The 17,986-nt window shown below is 38.0% G+C and overlaps 1 protein-coding gene across 4 annotated transcripts in view; it reads right to left on the minus strand.

The window, feature by feature from the left end:
• Positions 1-17,750, minus strand: part of NUP153 (nucleoporin 153) — a 63,708-nt gene extending 45,958 nt beyond the window's left edge. For 3 of the 4 annotated variants that reach the window (XM_074348140.1, XM_010945683.3, XM_074348139.1), the window contains exons 1-2: positions 17,123-17,750; positions 7,600-7,825 (exon numbers count right to left, since the gene is read on the minus strand). In XM_074348140.1, the coding sequence (XP_074204241.1) occupies positions 7,600-7,825; positions 17,123-17,233 (337 nt within the window). In that variant the 5' untranslated portion in view covers positions 17,234-17,750. Of the gene's footprint in view, positions 1-7,599; positions 7,826-14,327; positions 14,453-17,122 lie in introns of all 4 variants that reach the window. The other variant, XM_074348141.1, reaches the window with a different exon arrangement.
• Positions 17,751-17,986: the final 236 nt, after the last annotated feature.

Here is a 17,986-nt window from a genome sequence, read left to right on the forward strand (position 1 = left end):
CTAATAAAGTTTGTCAGATCTAATTTCCTTTTGAGCAGTAAGATTAGTATGACATGATCTGAAATATCACAACTAATTTTTTCACTGTTGGTTGAACCCATTCATTTTTTTTTTATATCTTTATAATACAGAAAATAACTTGTACTTTGTCTACTCAGACTTACCATCCTAAAACTATATAAGCACTAAAAACTTTTACTCTTTTCTTTTTGGTAGTATTGCTTTTATTTCAATGTAATATTTAATCTTGACTCCAACTGGAATCAGTTATGGGTAATGAAGGAATGATTCCGCTTCATTGTTTTCCAGATGGTTAGTCGGTTTATATTCTGAAATAATCTTAAGTAAGCCATCTTTTCCTCACTGACTGAGAAACCATCACTACCATATACTGAATTCTAAGAGGCTTTCCTCAATGATGTATCTGTGTATTTCTGTACCAGTACCATAATACTTAAAATACTAAAGCTTTATAACACATCTAATGCCTGTAAAAGTTACTCCAACCTACCCTACATTCCCCTTATTCTGTTTCAGAACTTCTCTATTCATTTTCAGGTGTATTTTCAAGAACTTTACAGTCATTTGTCAAGTTTCCAAAAGGCTCTTCCAGTTAAGCTGGAATAACTGGGCCCCAAGACCAGCCCTTCTACTGTAAATAACTATTAAAGTGGACAAAATAAATGAGGCAATAACTTTCAGACAACAAAGAACAGCACAAGAAAAACTCCTGGTGAGCCCTACTATCACTGCCCATCCAGATCTCCGTCTAGGAACATTTCCAGATCTGGCACACAGACAGCTGGAGTCCAGGCAAAACACAGTAAGCAGAAATCAGAATTAAGTGCTTTGGACAGTAGAAAACTATGCAGGGAAGGGCCTCCAGAAGTCCACGTGGGAGTGTCCAGAGAGCGGATGGGCTATTACATGTATTGGTATACACAGAGTAGAAACACGTAAAGCCCACCTTCCCTAGAAAAAGACCTACTGTAAACTCATCCTAAAAAGCCACAGAGGAGACAGTTGGGAGGCCAACTCCTGCCACTTGAGGAACTTAACACACCTCAGATTTTCCACAGATACCCATTAACAAAAGATACAACTAAGTCTACAAGTGTTCAAAATGATCATTCAGTAACAACTGCCTGCTAAAACAAGAACCAAAACTCTTCAAAGGACAATAACAGAATCCAGAATCTCTACATGTATTATTCAAAATGATAATTTAATCAAAAATCACTTGAAAAAGCACATTAAAAAATGCTTGTATTGTTTCACCATTACACGATTTCTGGACTTTGGATGACTGACGTATGCGGAAGTAAGCAGTAGTTTCCAAACTCCAAACAGAAATAAAAGATAGATTTTAAGTTTCACCAAATGCCTATTGCATATCTACCAAAAGGAAAAAATGATAACATCATTTCACTTATTAACATGCTAAATTATATTAATAATTCCCTAGTGATTAATGATTCCTTGCATCCTTCGATTAACTCTCCCCAGTAAGTAAGAAGAGTCTGCTATTCTTTACTGTGCTGAACTGTACTTGCTACCTGAAATCATTCTGTAGTTTTCTTCTATGTACTATCTTTCTAAAAGTCTGCCTCCAAAATATTTAACAGCTTAAGCAATTCTGGTTATTTAGTTCCAAGTGCTATTACACAAAAAAAGGTGCAGATAAAAACATTTAAATGGGACTAGAAGAAAACATCAACATAACAAAAACAACGTATGAAAAACTCACAGCTAATATCACATCCAATGGTCAAAGACTAATTTTCCTTTAAGATCAGAAATAAGACAAGAATGCGTGCTTTCCCCACTTCTATTTAACACAGTACTGGGAGCTCTATCCAGAGTAATAAGGCAAGAAAAAGAAAATAAATTCATCCAAATTAGAAAGGAAAAAGTAAAATGATCTGTTTGCAGATGATATATTTTATACATAGAAATCCGTAAATATTCCATCAGAAAAAAATCTGTTAGAATAAATAAATTCAGCAAAGTAGCAGGATACAAAATCAGCATGCAAAATTCAGTTTTGTTTCTATATGCTAACAATGAACAATCTGAAAAGTAAATTAAGAAAATGATTCCAAAAATGATTCCATTAACATCAAAAAGAACAAAATACTTAGGAATTAACTAAGGAAGGAAGTGAACAACTTGTACAATGAAAAGTACAAAAGTAATTTAAGAAGACATAAATAAATGGAAAGACATCCCATGTTCTTAGATTGGATGAACTAATTTTGTTAAGATGTCAAAACTACCCAAAGTAATCTGCAGGCTCAATGCAATCCCTTTCAAAAACCCAGTAACTTTTTTTGAAAGTAGAAAAAATTCATCCTAAAAATTTTATGGAATCTCAAGGGACCCCTAATAACCAAGATAATCTTGAAAAGGAACAACGTTGGAGGTCTCACACTTTCTGATTTCAAAAACTTATCACAAAACAGTAATCAAAACAGTGTGGTCCTGGTATAAAGACAGACATGCAGACCAATGTTACAGAACATAGAGCCCAGAAATAAATCCTTGCATACACGGTCAAATGATCCTTGACAAGGTGCCAAGACCACTCAATGGAGAAAAAACAGTCTCTTCCTGGAAAAACTGGATATCCACATGCAAAAGAAGAAAACTGGATCCTTATCTTACACCATATACAAAAATAAACCCAAAATAGATTAAAGACCTAAACATAAGACCCAAAACTATAAAACTCCTAGGAAATAAAAACAGGAGAAAAGCTTCAAGACATTGGTCTTAGCAATGATTTCTTGGATACAACAAGCAACAAAAGAAAAGCAGATGTGGGACTGTATTAAACTTAAAAACTTTTGTGCACTAAAAGACACAATCAACAGAGTGAAAAAGCAACTTACAGAATGGTAGAAAATATTTACTAACCATATATATGATAAGAAATTAATATCCAGAAAATATAAAGAACTCCTACAACTTAACAACAAAAAAACAAATAACCTAATTAAAAACTGGGCAAAGGACTTGAACAGACAGTTCTCCAAAGATGATATACAAATAGCCAACAAGCATATGAAAAGATGCTCAATAACACTAAGCATCAGAGAAATGCAAATCAAAACTGCAATGAGATACCTCTTCGCACTCATTAGGACAGCTACTATCAGAAACACAGAAAATAAATGTTGGCGGGCATGTGAAGAAGCTGGAACTCTTGTGCACTACTGATAGAAAATGTAAAATGGTGTAGCCATTGTGGAAAACACTATAGTGGTTCCTCAAAAAATTAAAAGTAGAGTTACCATATGACCCAGCAACTCCACGTCTGCATACATACCCCAAAAAACCGAAAGCAGAGTTTCAGAGATGCATACAACCATGTTCTTGACCCAATTATTCACAGCAGTACAAGGTGGAAGTAAACCAAGTGTCCATCAACAGATGAATTAATAAATGTGGTAAATATTACTCAGCCTTAAAAAGAAAATAAATTCTGATACATGCTGCAATGTGAATGAACTTTGAAGACATTCTGCTAAATGAAATAAACCAGTCACAAAAGGACAAACACTGTATGATTGTACTCATATGATGTATGTAGAGTAGTCAAAGTCATAGAGAAGGTACAATGCCAGGGGCAGGGGGTAAGGGGAAATGGGAAGTTAGTGTCAAATGTATATGCAATAATTTCTTACCAAGCTTGCTCAAGAAAGAGATACTGGCTGGAGCTTGGAAATCTACAAGTATTAGCATTTAAACCTACTGGCATCTAAAGGTTATCATACTTCAATTTCTTTGCAGCCAAGATTCATATACATATAGGTTAAAATGTTTCTTAGAAGACAAAGTATTCAAATTTTATAATATAGTCTATCCAAAAACTGCTTTTTATACTTATCCATTCTCTCATCCCTGCAGCAGATTATCCTACAGGATAAAAGCAATAGGACAATTTTCTAGCTTTTGGCAGACATCTGCTAAATCTAGTATATACAGAAACTATAGGGAAAAAAGAAATCTAATATGATATACTTCTACTGGAAGGTATGCTGCTAACAACAATGCCAGTTTTTCATACTTACAGAGCTTCCTTAACCTCCAAACCAGGTCCAATAAAGGACACCATTTGAGTTAATAAGACTAAACACAGCCATGCCATCTACAGATTCACATCAGCCACAAACGCCCAGTTTTGTAAGTCACAGGGCATCACTCAGTCAATGTAGTCTACAACATCAATTTAATGCTAACATACTAGAGATGCCATTGTGGGGCCCTCAGAGGCCTGAACTCCTACTGAACCAATAAAAATTTAACATGTATGTTATTGGAGGTCCTCCTCATTGATCCATTCCACTAACCTAGCAGGAGAAATCTAGATCCCTAATGGCTCACCATCATTAAGACAATCAATACAAGGAGGTACACATAAGCAGAAAGCTGCAGATAACAGATCTGAAATGGGCCATTCTATAACCGTTGTTACTGCACTGTGCTATTGGAAGAATGTACAATGCTCTGCAGCTCCAGTTACTATTAATATAAAAGCCACCCTGGTAAAATTACTATTCAGTAAACAATATTCAGGACTGTTATTTTACGCTTTCAATAATTTGGCATTACTTCAGGAGTAGGTATGTCTAAGTTGTTTTGAGACTGCATTGTCAAATTTAAGTGTAATGTTTCAAATGTAAACTGGCTGTATCTAGTGAGATCTATGTTCATCATATAGGGGAATTATCAATGGTACTTTAGTCACACATTATGTGACGGCAAGTACTGAATTAATACTTTGAGGAAGGTCGAGGCAGACCGTGAGAAGAGAACTGTCTAGAAATTACAAATTTAAAATAAGAGTAGGAGTCAGCTCTAAGGCAAGACAGAGGGGAAAAAATGCTATCAGGTTTTCAAAGTTAGTATCAAGAAGCTGCTCACAATTTGCTTCTAAATCATCAGAGGAGTCAGAGTGAGAAGGTGTGTGAATGAGTGTGGGAACAAAGATAACAAGGTCAGCCATTAGCTGGTTGTCTTTGAAGCTGGGTAATAGCTACACGGGGGTTCACTATACTATCTTCCTTACTTTTGTAGTTTGAAATTTTCCACAATAATTTAAATTTAGAAGTTACAAAGAAGTGTATAGTATACATTTAACAGAATAACATATAATACATATATAATTATACATATATAAATATATATTATACATACAATAATATATATTAATAAGCTTAATAATATAATGAATAAAATCCAAGTTGGAATTGACCTTGGCAGACCAATGAATTAATTCCATAATTTCAATGAAAACACAATGAAAACACAAATACACACAAAAAAGAACTTTGACAGATGTAAAAATGAGAAACTGCATTTATTTCACAGCTAAACTAAATTCTTCAGTTTGTTAATCCCCACAAGCATGCTCCTTAAAATAGAAGAGGTTTCAGTCACTGTAGATATATGCTGGTACACACTACAAGCCACTAATCAAAATAAACAGCAACTGGGGTCCCACTCAATGTCCAAAAAAGAGAATGACACAAAAGCAGTCAGCTTAGAGATCTACCAGATAAAATCTCAAGATGGTTGTTGGGTAATACACATGAAAAGAAACCCTGAAAGTACAGATATTAAAACTCCCTGCATTATCCTAATAAAAATAAGCAAGGATTTAAAGACTAAGCCAAACTGAGTATCACTAAGAAAGCTTAGATCTGCCAATTTCCCCAAAATGAGAATTATTCTTTCAGGCCCATTTCACTCTCACTAATTTTCACTTTGAGCAAATCAAACAGGAAAATAAGTTACTAAGTACATCAAAATTAACAGGAACACATCCACATCAATTATTCAGACAAAACAAGATTTAACACAGAATTAGAAAAAAAAATGTATAATTATGTCAAAACATGTAGTGAAAGAAAATATATATATATTGAAAAGAATATATACTTGAGAGAGAAAGTGGACTTTATCAAAATTTAAAATTTTGCACATCAAAGGACACAATCAAGAAGATAAAATACAACCAACAGAATGGGAGAAAATATGTGCAAATCATATACTTACAGATAAGGGACTTCTAATCCAGTCCAGAATATATAAAGATCTCTTTCAATTCAACTATAAGTAGACAACTCAGTTAAAAATGGAAAAGAGGGATGTGAAAAGCTATTTCTCCAAAGATATACCAATGGCCAATAAGCACACAAAAAGATGCTCAACATTGTTAGTCATTAGACAGATGCAAAGCAAAACCAGTTAGATACCATTTCACAATCACTAGAGTAGCTATATTTAATTTAAAAAAAAAAAAAGTAAAATAAGTATTTGTGAAGGTGTGAAGAAATTGGATTCTTCATACATTGCCGGTGGGAAAGTAAGATGGTATAGCCACTTTAGAAAAAGTTCTTTCTGAAAATGTTAAAATTACCAGATGACCCAGCAATTCCACTCCTAGATAGGTACCCAAAAGAAAACACAACCACACAAAAACTTGCACACTAATATTCACAGCAGCACTGTTCTTAACACTCAAAAGGTAGAAACAACCCAAATGTCCATCAACTGATGAATGGATAAATAAAATGTAGTTTATCCATGCCATACAATATTACCTGGCAATAAAGAAGTTCTGATACATGCGACGACATGGATGAACCCTGAAAACATTCTGCTAAGTACAAGAAGCCAGTGACAAAAGACCACATATTTTATGACCCCATTTATATGAAATGCCTGGTGTAGGAAAATCTTTAGATACAAAGTAGTAGGGCTGGAAGGGTGGGATAAGGAGTGACTACTAAGGGGTATGGTATGGGATTACGCATTAGGGAGGGTGGAGGAGGTGAGAAGGATGGTGTTTAAAATGTTCTAACACTGACTGTGGTGACTGGACAACTCTGAATAACTAAAAACCAGTGAACTGTGTGCTTTAAATGAGTGAGTCTTACGTTACATGAAATACATCTCAATAAAGGTGTACAACATAGATATAGTGAAATAACAGAGAAATATCCCTAAATATGTCACATTTAAGGGTTACACTGAAGCTATTTAACATTTGTAAACCCTACCAAAATGCCATAAATGGATCCCCAAAATCTCAGGCTTTAAAATGCAGGGCCACTCAATGATGAGATTAATGAAATGGCCCAGCTGAGCCCGCGGCACAGAGGAAAGAGCCAACTGCAGTCACACCACACCCAGGTCTGTGTGTGGTGGGAGGCGTTGTCACACTGCTCCCTCAGTGCCAAGACCCAGAGTAAGGGCTTCACATTTACTTTTTTCAAAATCACTTACGAGGGCACAGAGGAGAATATAAATCATCTTGACCAAAGCCACATGATTAACAATTGGCAGTATAAAATTTCAAACTCAAAATCTAACAGCAGAGCTTGAACTCTTAACTGACATAGCATTTCAGCCTCCCTTAAATAAACAAAAAGCTGATAAGAAAGAGATCTGACTTGAAGGTGATCATCACCCTCCTCCAATGCGGCTTCTCTACTACACAATTAGATTGACCATAGCCAAGTAATAGAAAGGTATTTTAAATTCAGACATGAAAACCTATCATTTGTAACCAAACATCCACATTCTATTTACCTTCTGTGTTACTGACTGTTGGCTCAGGAGTGACTCTCCCATCATGAATGTTAGAGCTCTCCTCGTCAGCATATAGCACATGGTCATCTTCCCTATTCTCCGGCCACTGTGGCACCTCTCTTGTGTCTGTTGAGCAGCTACATACATCTTCATTCTTGTTGAAGTATCTTTGAAGCCATCCTGGCACAATATTCTTAACAGATTCTGTAACCCTGCTAAGGATGCCCTGTTGGGGGGAAAAACATGGAAGGCAGTTTTAGAAATTTATGTTTTTAAGTAAGTACCTATTTAGAGAATGCCATACCAGGCAAAACATAACTGTTTCCAACAAAGTTTCCTAAAATTCAGTTACTCAAGTGAATGCTGACATAATGCATTTTACAAATTCTAGACATTATGAAATTCTACTTTTTTCTTTTCTCCATTTGCGTCCATGAGCTCCAAATGGCCATATTATTCTATCCTTAAAAAATTCTAACAGGCCATCAAATAAGCAATATAAATTTTAGATTTAGTAATAAGATATGCACTAAAATGTTATAATCCCAGACCAAAAAAATCCATCCTGATCCCAGCATATTAAAAGAAGCAATATAAACAATACCTTCAACAGCGTCCCCAATTATTTTACTATACATTCTTTAAGAACAAAGATTTAGACAAACAAAAATGAGATTTTTTTTTTAAAGACAGGCAATAAGGTAACTAAATTCAACATAATAAACTCAAGAAATAATCTAAGATTTTTGGGGGGGATGTAAAATTTCATTATATCAAATGTGGCCTGAAAATCAAGAATTTTATTACAGTAACTTTTAAAGGGAGAGAAAGATGTGGTATAACAACTATCAGCATTATTAACATTCATCATGTCAGACAGTTCTCAGCAGTTTATATGTATTATTAAATTACTCAATTTAATCCTCACAATAACTATGAAATTGGTTTTAATAGTGCACTTCACAGATGAGAGACAATGAAGTTAAGTAACTTGCCCAAGGTCCAAACACAACGGCTGTGGTCTATCAGGGATTAGTAAGACCAAAGGTGAAATTTGAGTACCTCCTTGTACTCTGCTTTACTCTAGGTAAAATAAGAGTAACACCTCCCCCCACTACTACCTCATAGAAATTATAATGAAGATCAAATGAAATAATGTGAAAGCACTTCGCAGTTTACAAAATATAACAGAAACATACACTGATAATTTTACTAACGAGGGAAAAAAAGCTAGCAGAAACAAATGGGGGTGAAGTGACCAGTTTTAGGCAGCAATTTCCTTCATAGAGTAGTGTCAGAAGGAAAAAAAATAAACTGGCAGGTACAAAAAAACAGTAGCTAAAATCAAGGCAGAATACACAAATCTACCTTGAAAAGCTAACCCAAGACAAAGAGGCCTTGAAAAATAGTCAAGAGAAAAGGTGGAAGACACCTCTGACATAGGCACTTGAACAGTATTTTCCTTATTGTTTGAAAAGGTATGGAAAACAACTGGGAAATATGTAATTATTTTTCCTGTAAACAAAAATTTTGAACAGACCTACAATCTCAGCTCTCTAACAATACATGAAGCAACAATCCTAGGACACTCACTGCTCCAAAATACAAGTTCACTGTTTCCCTTTTCTATGCTCAGGTTACATAGTATTAGTTCCTTTGGAAAGAAAGATTATCTATCTACTTTAAGATTAAATATTTATAAAAATATACTTATTATTTTACTCATATTTAAATATTTATTTACCCCCCTCTCATATTCCAAAAGACTTTCAAGTGCTTTCAAGATATGACATTAGTTTAAAAAAGAAAAAACTTAAGATACACTTGATATGAAGTGACAAGTTAGCTAAAGCACTCTAGCAAGAATTTAGTGTCAAGTCTTTTGTGGACTACCTCTGAAGTGTTTAGCTACTAAAAGTAGCAGAGATTCCTGTGATCCCTACTCACCTAAGAGACAAGTACAGAACAATTTAAAATTAACGCCAGACTTAACGAAACGTCATTTATGTGGCAGCATTAGATACTGTGGAGAGCAATTAGTAAAAACTGAACAGTCAAAATGGATACAATAAAGTTCATCCACTGAAACTCATGAATTTTGCTTGGAGACCTTCTCTTTCCTAAACTAAAACATAACCAATTTAACCTCAGCCCACAGCAGATTAGTACAAGAAAATTACAGTGTGACAGAGGAATTAGCAGTGGCACAATGAATGACAGCCTGAAGCATGCTTGATAGTAAAAAGAAACACAGATGATAAAACTGACCTGCAACCATTATTAAAAAGAAATATCCCTATACTTCAATATACCATTATAGGGTAAATGACCTGAAGTCATAAAAAAAAGTTAAATTAAGCTCAGTGTACCCTCATGCTAGTGGTTCCCAAGATGCAGTCCCTTCACCATTTACATCTGCATCACCTAAGGCCCTACCCCAGCCCTACTAAATTCAGGAGGTAGGGCTCACCTGTTCTAACAAACCCTCCCAAGAGATTCTGATGTATGTTATAGTTAGAGAACCACTATTCTAGAGAGATTAGGGAATTAGACACATTTCAGAAAATTACAACACATTTTAGACAGAAAGTCCTTCTGTAAGAGGTGAATAAAATTATGTATACTTAAATCTTAATGTTCAGTTATCTGGAAAACATACATGTGAAGCACTAGTTAGACAACAATTCAAATATATCATAAAATACTCTAAAATTAATCAGAAAAACAAATCTTACAATGGACTGTGCTGAACACAATGTGGCTTATGTAACTATTTCCCCAGTGTTTCCCAAACTTTAGCCATGATTTTTACGTGTGCTATTACTTAATGCTTTTCTTTCTATCCATTTATTTTATTTCTCTTAATAAACAATAAAATCTATCAAATCACAGATGTGATGTCGCACCAGTCTTCACTTGCCATTTCCTAACTCTACTCTTGATTGGCTATCTCATCAAATTGGCTTCTGGTAGGCGTGGTCCATGAGAGATTCTGGAGGACACCAGGTATTAGAGGATGGGAGGAAAGACAAGTCTTTCTTCCTGTGCTCCCTCTCTGCTCAAGTGCCCCATCCTTAAAATGACAGCTCCAGCCAGGCCTTTCCCCCACTCCAGTGACACGATTTCTGCCCTTTATCCGTCCACCCCGGGGATGGTAACAGCTTCCCAATGTTGCTACTCTCTGGGCATCCTGCTATCCTATGTGTATTCCTTATCTCTGAATAGACTCTTTCTTAAAGGTATTTCAGATGAACCATCTGGAGTGAACTGTTTCTTGCTAGGTCCTTAACTGATACAGCACTGTACTTGTCAAATGTGTTTTCTAATTAACATGAAAATTTTGAAAGTCAGTCCACATATCAGTTAGATTCATCTTCTTTAGCAACAATGGAACACATGCACCACACTTGGGGAGGCACCCGTATTACTCAAAAGATACATCCACCCTGTATCTCTGTCAAACAGTACATAAATGGACCGGGGAAGAGGCTTATCCTGGTGAATATTTTAGAATCTTTAACTCACAGGGGTAAAAGCAAACACTGCTTTTCTTCATTCAATTCACTTAATATTATTGATTGCATATTCCATGTCAGGCAAGAACACTGGGGATATAGCAGGGAACAAGTTCCTACCCTCCGGAAGCTTAAGATTCTAAGTTAGGGAGACAAAAAGTGAAAGACTCAAACATAGAAGTGTCCTTGGCACATGCTGTCCAAGCTTCTGGTAAACTTGTTTACAAATGTGAAATCTAATAAACCTGTTAACTATGATTTAACTATTTAAAATCCTTTAAAATTCCCCTTTATGAATATATATATATTCATGTATGACTGAAAAACTGTGCTGTACACCAGAAATTGACACAACATTGTAAACTGACTATAACTCAATAAAATTTGTTTAAAAATCCCCTTTAATCACGAGTGTGTGCACACGTCTGTGTGAGAATCTATGTGTAATCTTTTGTTCTGTAGCTCATTTAGTCACTACAAAGGGACTAAAGCAGCAGTTCTCAAATTGCAGTCTTCAAACCAGCAGCACTGGTGGCAGTCATCTAAGAGTATGTTAGAAATGCAAATTTGCTTTAACAAGCTATTAAGGTGATTCTTATGCAAATTAGTTTGAGAAACACTGTACTAAAATCATCTAAAAACTCAGTGACAGGTTTCCCAATTAAGGCCATGATAAACATAACCCTGAGTATAAGCTTAACTACAAGATAAACTATTTCCTTGATTACCTCATTATCAAATGTCATGCCATCATATCAACTTTTATAAATATCTACTTTATAATATGAATTCTGGAAAATCAAACATAGAAGTAAACAGAAGTAAAACATAAAAGGCTACTTTTAAATCTATTTTACTTTCAGTTAAAGACTTAACACATTTATAGTACATAACCAACTACCAGATATTTGAGGTTTAAAAAAGTGCTAGGGAAAAGAAATCTGATTATGCACAGAATTGGGTAGACTATAAAGAGGTAAAGGACCCTGTCTATCAGATAAATTACCCTGCCTGGTAATTTTTATGAATTTCAAAGTACCAAAGGTAAGACTTCAGCCACTAAAGGAAATCAGAGAAAGGGAGCTAGAAAGGGGGAAAATTGTTTTCTTACAGAAGAAAAAGTTCCTTTGACTCTTACCAAAGGTCTACCTTTTCAGGAGTTATTGAGATAACATGCTTCAGATCTTTACAGAAAGGGGGCAAATCAGCTTCCTATATGGACCCAAAGAAAGAATGCTTTGTGATATTAAAAACAAACAAAACCTTGAGATGTAAACAGAGACATACTGAGTAAAGGTCTACTAAGGAGTGAATACTCAAGTCCTACTTTATCAGATTAGTTCCCTTCCTACTTTCAGAGGCTTCAGTGGTTAAGCATAACTGCTTTTATTATAACTTAATGTAAGTTTTCCTACAGAAAGTCTTCTCTAATCCTCCAAGTCTGGGACAGTCATTCATCTTTATGCACCATCAGTGCCCTGCACTCCCTATACGATGGCGATTTGTCAAATGGTAATTACAGTCTATCACCTCCACTAGAGGATCAGCTGGTGTATGATTTTAACTTATCTACAATTGCACTATCCAACCAATTTCTTATTCCCACATATGAATATGTGACAAGTTTCAATAAAGGACATCAGTAATTCTAGAATTCAAAAAAATAAGTAACACATTTGTTTGGTACAATGGTTTCAGCTTAAGCAAGTATTTTTGTTGCCACACTAATAAGTCTTTCCTCCAAAAAAACAACTTGTAAAGCTATCCAAGTGTATGAGAAAATTGAGCCATCCCCTGGAATGATAAATAACACAAAGCCAACTAAATGAGAGAAGTAGAAAGGTAGTCAAAGAAAGAAAAATTAATGAAGGGTTTATAAAAAAGCCACAAAACAAATGGGGCATTAAAATCTTAAAAATACTCCTCGTAGCCCTAAACTCTACACCAGACGATCCTAAGTAATAAGCTAAGTAGCTACAAATAAAACAATTCTGAAAATTACCAGGTCATTACACTTTTCCACTAATATTCTGTGCCTAGTGAAAACGGTTTTAATTAGTGTCATCAGACCAAAGTCTTCAGTTTACTTCAAACTTCTGCCTCATCAGAGGACTTTCCAGGAAATGGTGACAACACATGGGCTTTTTTGTCATTTATCTTATCAGAAAAATTGGTGAGTAAATTGATAAACTATCACACACCAGGGCCTCTCATCACAAACAAAAATCTACTTTGCATTAAACAATTTAATACTTGGATTTACTTTCCTATACACTTAAGTGACTAGCATTTCTAGTTTAAGGTTTGGCCTCATCACTCAAGAAACAAATCCTCAAATCCAATAGGAGCCTATAAAAGGTGAACTTGGTTACACAAAGGAAAAAAAGCTCTACTAAGAGGCAGCAAAATTCAGAAACAATAAATATTTATATCAAAAGGTTCTACTTAATCACAACAATTTCAAATGAGTCCTTACTATACATGCCAAGCCCTGTTCTAAGAGCTTTACTTATATTATCTCATTTAACCCTCACAATTTCCACTTTACAGATGAGTAAATTAAGCAGAGAGAACTTTTCCAAGTCCTGGCAGAGAAGGGATTCAAACCCAGATACTCTAACTGTATTGTAGCACATTTTCCTATCAACTATTTCCATTTCTATTTCTACTGATAGTAATAATTAAGAATCTAGGATAAAGCAAACAAAGATAAAATAAAATCAAAACTACTTAGTGACTTCTGGAATGAGGTAAGTATTCAACTTTTAAATATTCTACCTTTTCAAAACTGAGAACACTCTTTAGCGATCAAATACCAACCAGGACACATTTATTTGGGACAAAGTATCATATAGAAGCTACCAAAACAAACAAATAAACAGAAAAAAACTACACTATTATATAAACCAGGATCAGGCAAACCATAATCTACGGGCCAAATTCAGCCCTCCGCCTTTTGTACAGACTTCAAACTAAGAATGATCTTTAACATTTCTCAAAGGGTTATAAAAACCAAAGAACTTGCAGCAACAAAACCTAAAATATTCATTATCTGGCCCTTTACAGAAAAAGTTTGCAGACTCCTGATCTAAGGTACTAAACAAAGGGGTTTCCTCCCCCTCTTTTTTGAAACAGCTAGATGCAGAAACTGACTTGTAAGACAAACTACAACCAAGAAGATAAAAGGGCAAAAACAAGTAGCTCTCCTCTCACCAGGAGGTGGCAGTAGATTCTTCCAGAGGCAAGGTTCTGGTTTGCCCATGGGCTCAAGTTTTTGGTGGTGGCTAGTAAGAAAAGCAGCTTGACCTCTCCAGAGCTGACTTTCTGGGCCTGACCATCTGCACAAAAAGGAAATGGGAAAGGAGACTGAACAGGTGACAAGAACTAACCACATCCTCTTTAGCGACCTGTTCACTCCTAACTAGAATAATGATACCATTTCTTAAAGGCATCTGGGCTAAGAGTTAGGGAATAGGGACGAAGGCAAGTAAAAATGATCAACTGATCATTCCGCGCTGTTTTTCACTTTCGTTGCTACAATTCTTATATTACTATCCCTCACTTAGTTGAGTAAGACAATGAACTTTTTGTCTCCGTAACTTCAAGCAAGATGCCATTTTAAAGATCAGAAGTTAAAAGGAAAAAAAAAAATGTAAACTTCAGATATACCTCAGCAGAGCTAAACCAGAAGTCAAAACAGGAAATTACAAGTCAGTTGAACACATGCAGAAGTCACAGGTACTGCATGACTGCACAAGCCGGTCGGCCTGACAGGCGATGGCAAACATCCATTAACCGACAGTGCCAGACTTCTCATTCCAACTCTCAACTACAAAATCCAAAACTTCATTTTCGCTCAGAAACCACTAGACATTTAACCAAATAACATTAGTACAAAACATGCCATGTCATGAAGTTCCCTGCTATTCATGATGACTCAGCAGCTGCTGCAAAACAGAGATGGCAGCCTGGGACAGTGGACAGCAGGCAGGTAGTCTCCAAGTCCACAAACGTCCCAGTAAGGACTAAAGAGTCTTGTCTTTAATATTTAAGAAGATCCTTAAATAGAGTATTCTTTTGTTTATTCCTGGACAATTTCCTTTGAGAGTATCTGCCTATATTAGCACCTGCGGTGTTGATTAAGAAACCCCCAGACAACTTTAATGTCAATTCAAAAGCTAAAAATGTACTTTTTCAATTAAATGGCTGGGACAAAAAGCTGAAAAAGTATTTTAGACAGGGGGAAATGATAAATTATCAAGCTCTAAAACAAAACTGCACAGCCTGAAATCGTATCAGCTCTAAGACAATTTGGGTCACAGGTGTTATGCTGTTAAGGCATCATCTTCCCCCAATTAGATTTTTCCCTGAGTACACTTAAATAGAAGGCGTGATTATAGCTTTTGCCACCCGGAATATATGAGCTCCTTTCTAAACTGTCCAGACCATCCAACAATCTGTATTTACAACATTTCAATTTTTATGTAGTAACCTTATTTTAAGGAAATCTAAGAAAACACTCAAAGACATTTATTCTTCAGGAAAAACAGCATGTGTCTAACTTCCATTCTACAAAAGGATTACGTTAAATGGCCAGGCTTGTGACCTGAATTCTAATCTTAAATCTGCTGCACCTCTGCTCCTCACAAAGAAATCTGAAAATCAAGCACCTTCCGGATATATCTGGGGGAAAACTGGTGGGAGGTAACAGTAATGCCAAGACTTATAACCATTAGTAGAGAGCGACTCAATATTATAAACCACAATTTTTACTATTAAGAAATTGCTCTCCAATCTTTACTTTTAAAATTGTTTTTAATGGTACAATAACACCACCACCAAACTTGTTAGAAGTGTTCAATATTCATCATCATCTGCGATAAAACAGACGAGGAAGTCTACCTTAAACAGTAGGCAACAAGTCATCAGACCCTTTTGCTATACTTTTTTTTTTAACAAGACAGTTACTTTCCACTTTAGTATCATTGAGAAGTTTTAGAAATGACTTCTATCAAAACGTTTTTAACATTTTCCTATTTAATCCGCATAACCAACAAGTAAGTATTTTAAAAAAGTAAATTCCTCAGAATCAAATTACGGTTAGGATAAACGCCTTTTCATAATTTCAAACACCCACACGTGCGCAAGGTGGTTAAATTATAAGACCACCAACATTCCTGGAGTGTCAAAAGTACCTAAGTTTCAAAAATACGCCCCATAATTTAAAATATTTTATGCATGAGATCAGAACTGGAGTCCCGGTCAACTATGCATAATGGCCAATTCTAGCCTCCAAGATAAAAGGTGGGGAGGGAGCAAAAATGGGGAGGTAAGAGTCTCGCGATGGAAAAAAAACGTAAGTGTGGAGAGGGACTTTCAAAAATGCCCCAGTGCCACTAACTATAACCCGGTTAAGGGGGAAAAAATCTAAGTCAACGCTCTCAGATCGGGGAGGGACACAGGAAGGGGAGATGGAGAATTAATTAATAGGTTGAGACTAAGTTATTCCACTTTCCGTGTAACAGCGCCCCCACCAACCCCCAGGTGCCCCGGAGGCAGATCCCCCTGGGGCAGCCCCCTCCTCACACACGTTGAAACGCGGGAGACTACAAAACAGCAAGCGTAGGGGCCTCCAGCTACATCTTTTCTTTTCTCCCTCGAGAGGACGTAAGTAATACCCTCAAACCCCCAATCCCCGCCAAAATATAAAGACTCCTAGGCCCATCGTGGCCTAGGATTTCTGTTCCCGCCCTGCGCAGGCCGGGGGAAAGCCCCAGGCCGAGAGGGCTGGAGAGAGGCGGCCCGAACCACACGTGTGCGCCGCAAGGTTGGCCTGTCTCAGCCCACTTCCCGTTGCCGCCCCAGCGGCCTGAGATCCCGCCGCCTCGCTCCGGCCTGCCCTCAGGCCCTCCCGTCCGCTCCACGTGGGGCGCCAGGGCCCCTCTCCGCCCGTTCACTCCCGCCAAGTTCCCCACCGGTTAGGCCCCCACGGCGTCGCAGTCCCGTACCTGGTGCTGTTGTCGCCCCTGCTGGTAAGGCTTAATTGGCCCCTGGTGGCAACGCCGCGTCCGGATCTTGCCGCCACCGCCCCCTCCTATGCCTCCGGCTCCCGAGGCCATGGCGGAGCCTCCGCGGCTTCCCCCTCCGGGGCGGGTAAGGGGGCGGGAGAGGCAGAGGCGGCCTTAGAGCCTCCCCCCGCCCGGCCCCAGCCCAAAAGTCCGCCCGCGCTGCCCACACAGTGGGGCACGGGCACACCGGGGACCGCGGGGCTGCGAGCAAGAGCGGAGGGAGAATGCGCGCTGGCGGCAGGGAAGGGGGTGGCGGCGACAGAGGCCGAGGAGCTGGCTCCGGTCCGGCAGCCTCCCGCGGACCCCCGCCTCTGTGTATGTCACCGTCTCTATGGAGATCCCCCGCAGAGGACAGCCCGAGCGGCCAGGCGCTGCTTAGGCCTAACTCAACCTCCGGCTGATGGGGATCCTTCTTCCGTCGCCCTAGCCGTAGCTGCCGCAGTTGAAGCCGCCGGCGCCGCCCGCCTACCCCTCCCCTTTCCGCACAGCGCCCGCCCCGCCGTCGTCGTCGTCGTCCCTGCAGTCGCCGCTGTTGCGTCTATTGCCGCTGCTAAGGCCGCCGCTGCGGTCGCGAGCCAGAACGCCGTCACTCGTCAGCGCCCGTCGGGTTTGCATCATCACGCTGCGACCCGCTGATAGGCGAGGAGGAAGGAAGGGCTGGGCGAGCTCGCGCGCTTGGCCGCGCGGGCCGCTGGGAAACGTAGTTCAGCGGAAGAAGGCGCATTCTCAGAAAGGAGGACGCGGAAGTTGATCCGCGGTTCCCCGCAGAGGCAGAAAGCCGGGGATTCCATTCCGCTTACTGCT

This window comes from Camelus bactrianus, chromosome 20 (assembly GCF_048773025.1).
Source record: "Camelus bactrianus isolate YW-2024 breed Bactrian camel chromosome 20, ASM4877302v1, whole genome shotgun sequence".
Lineage (NCBI taxonomy): Eukaryota > Metazoa > Chordata > Mammalia > Artiodactyla > Camelidae > Camelus > Camelus bactrianus.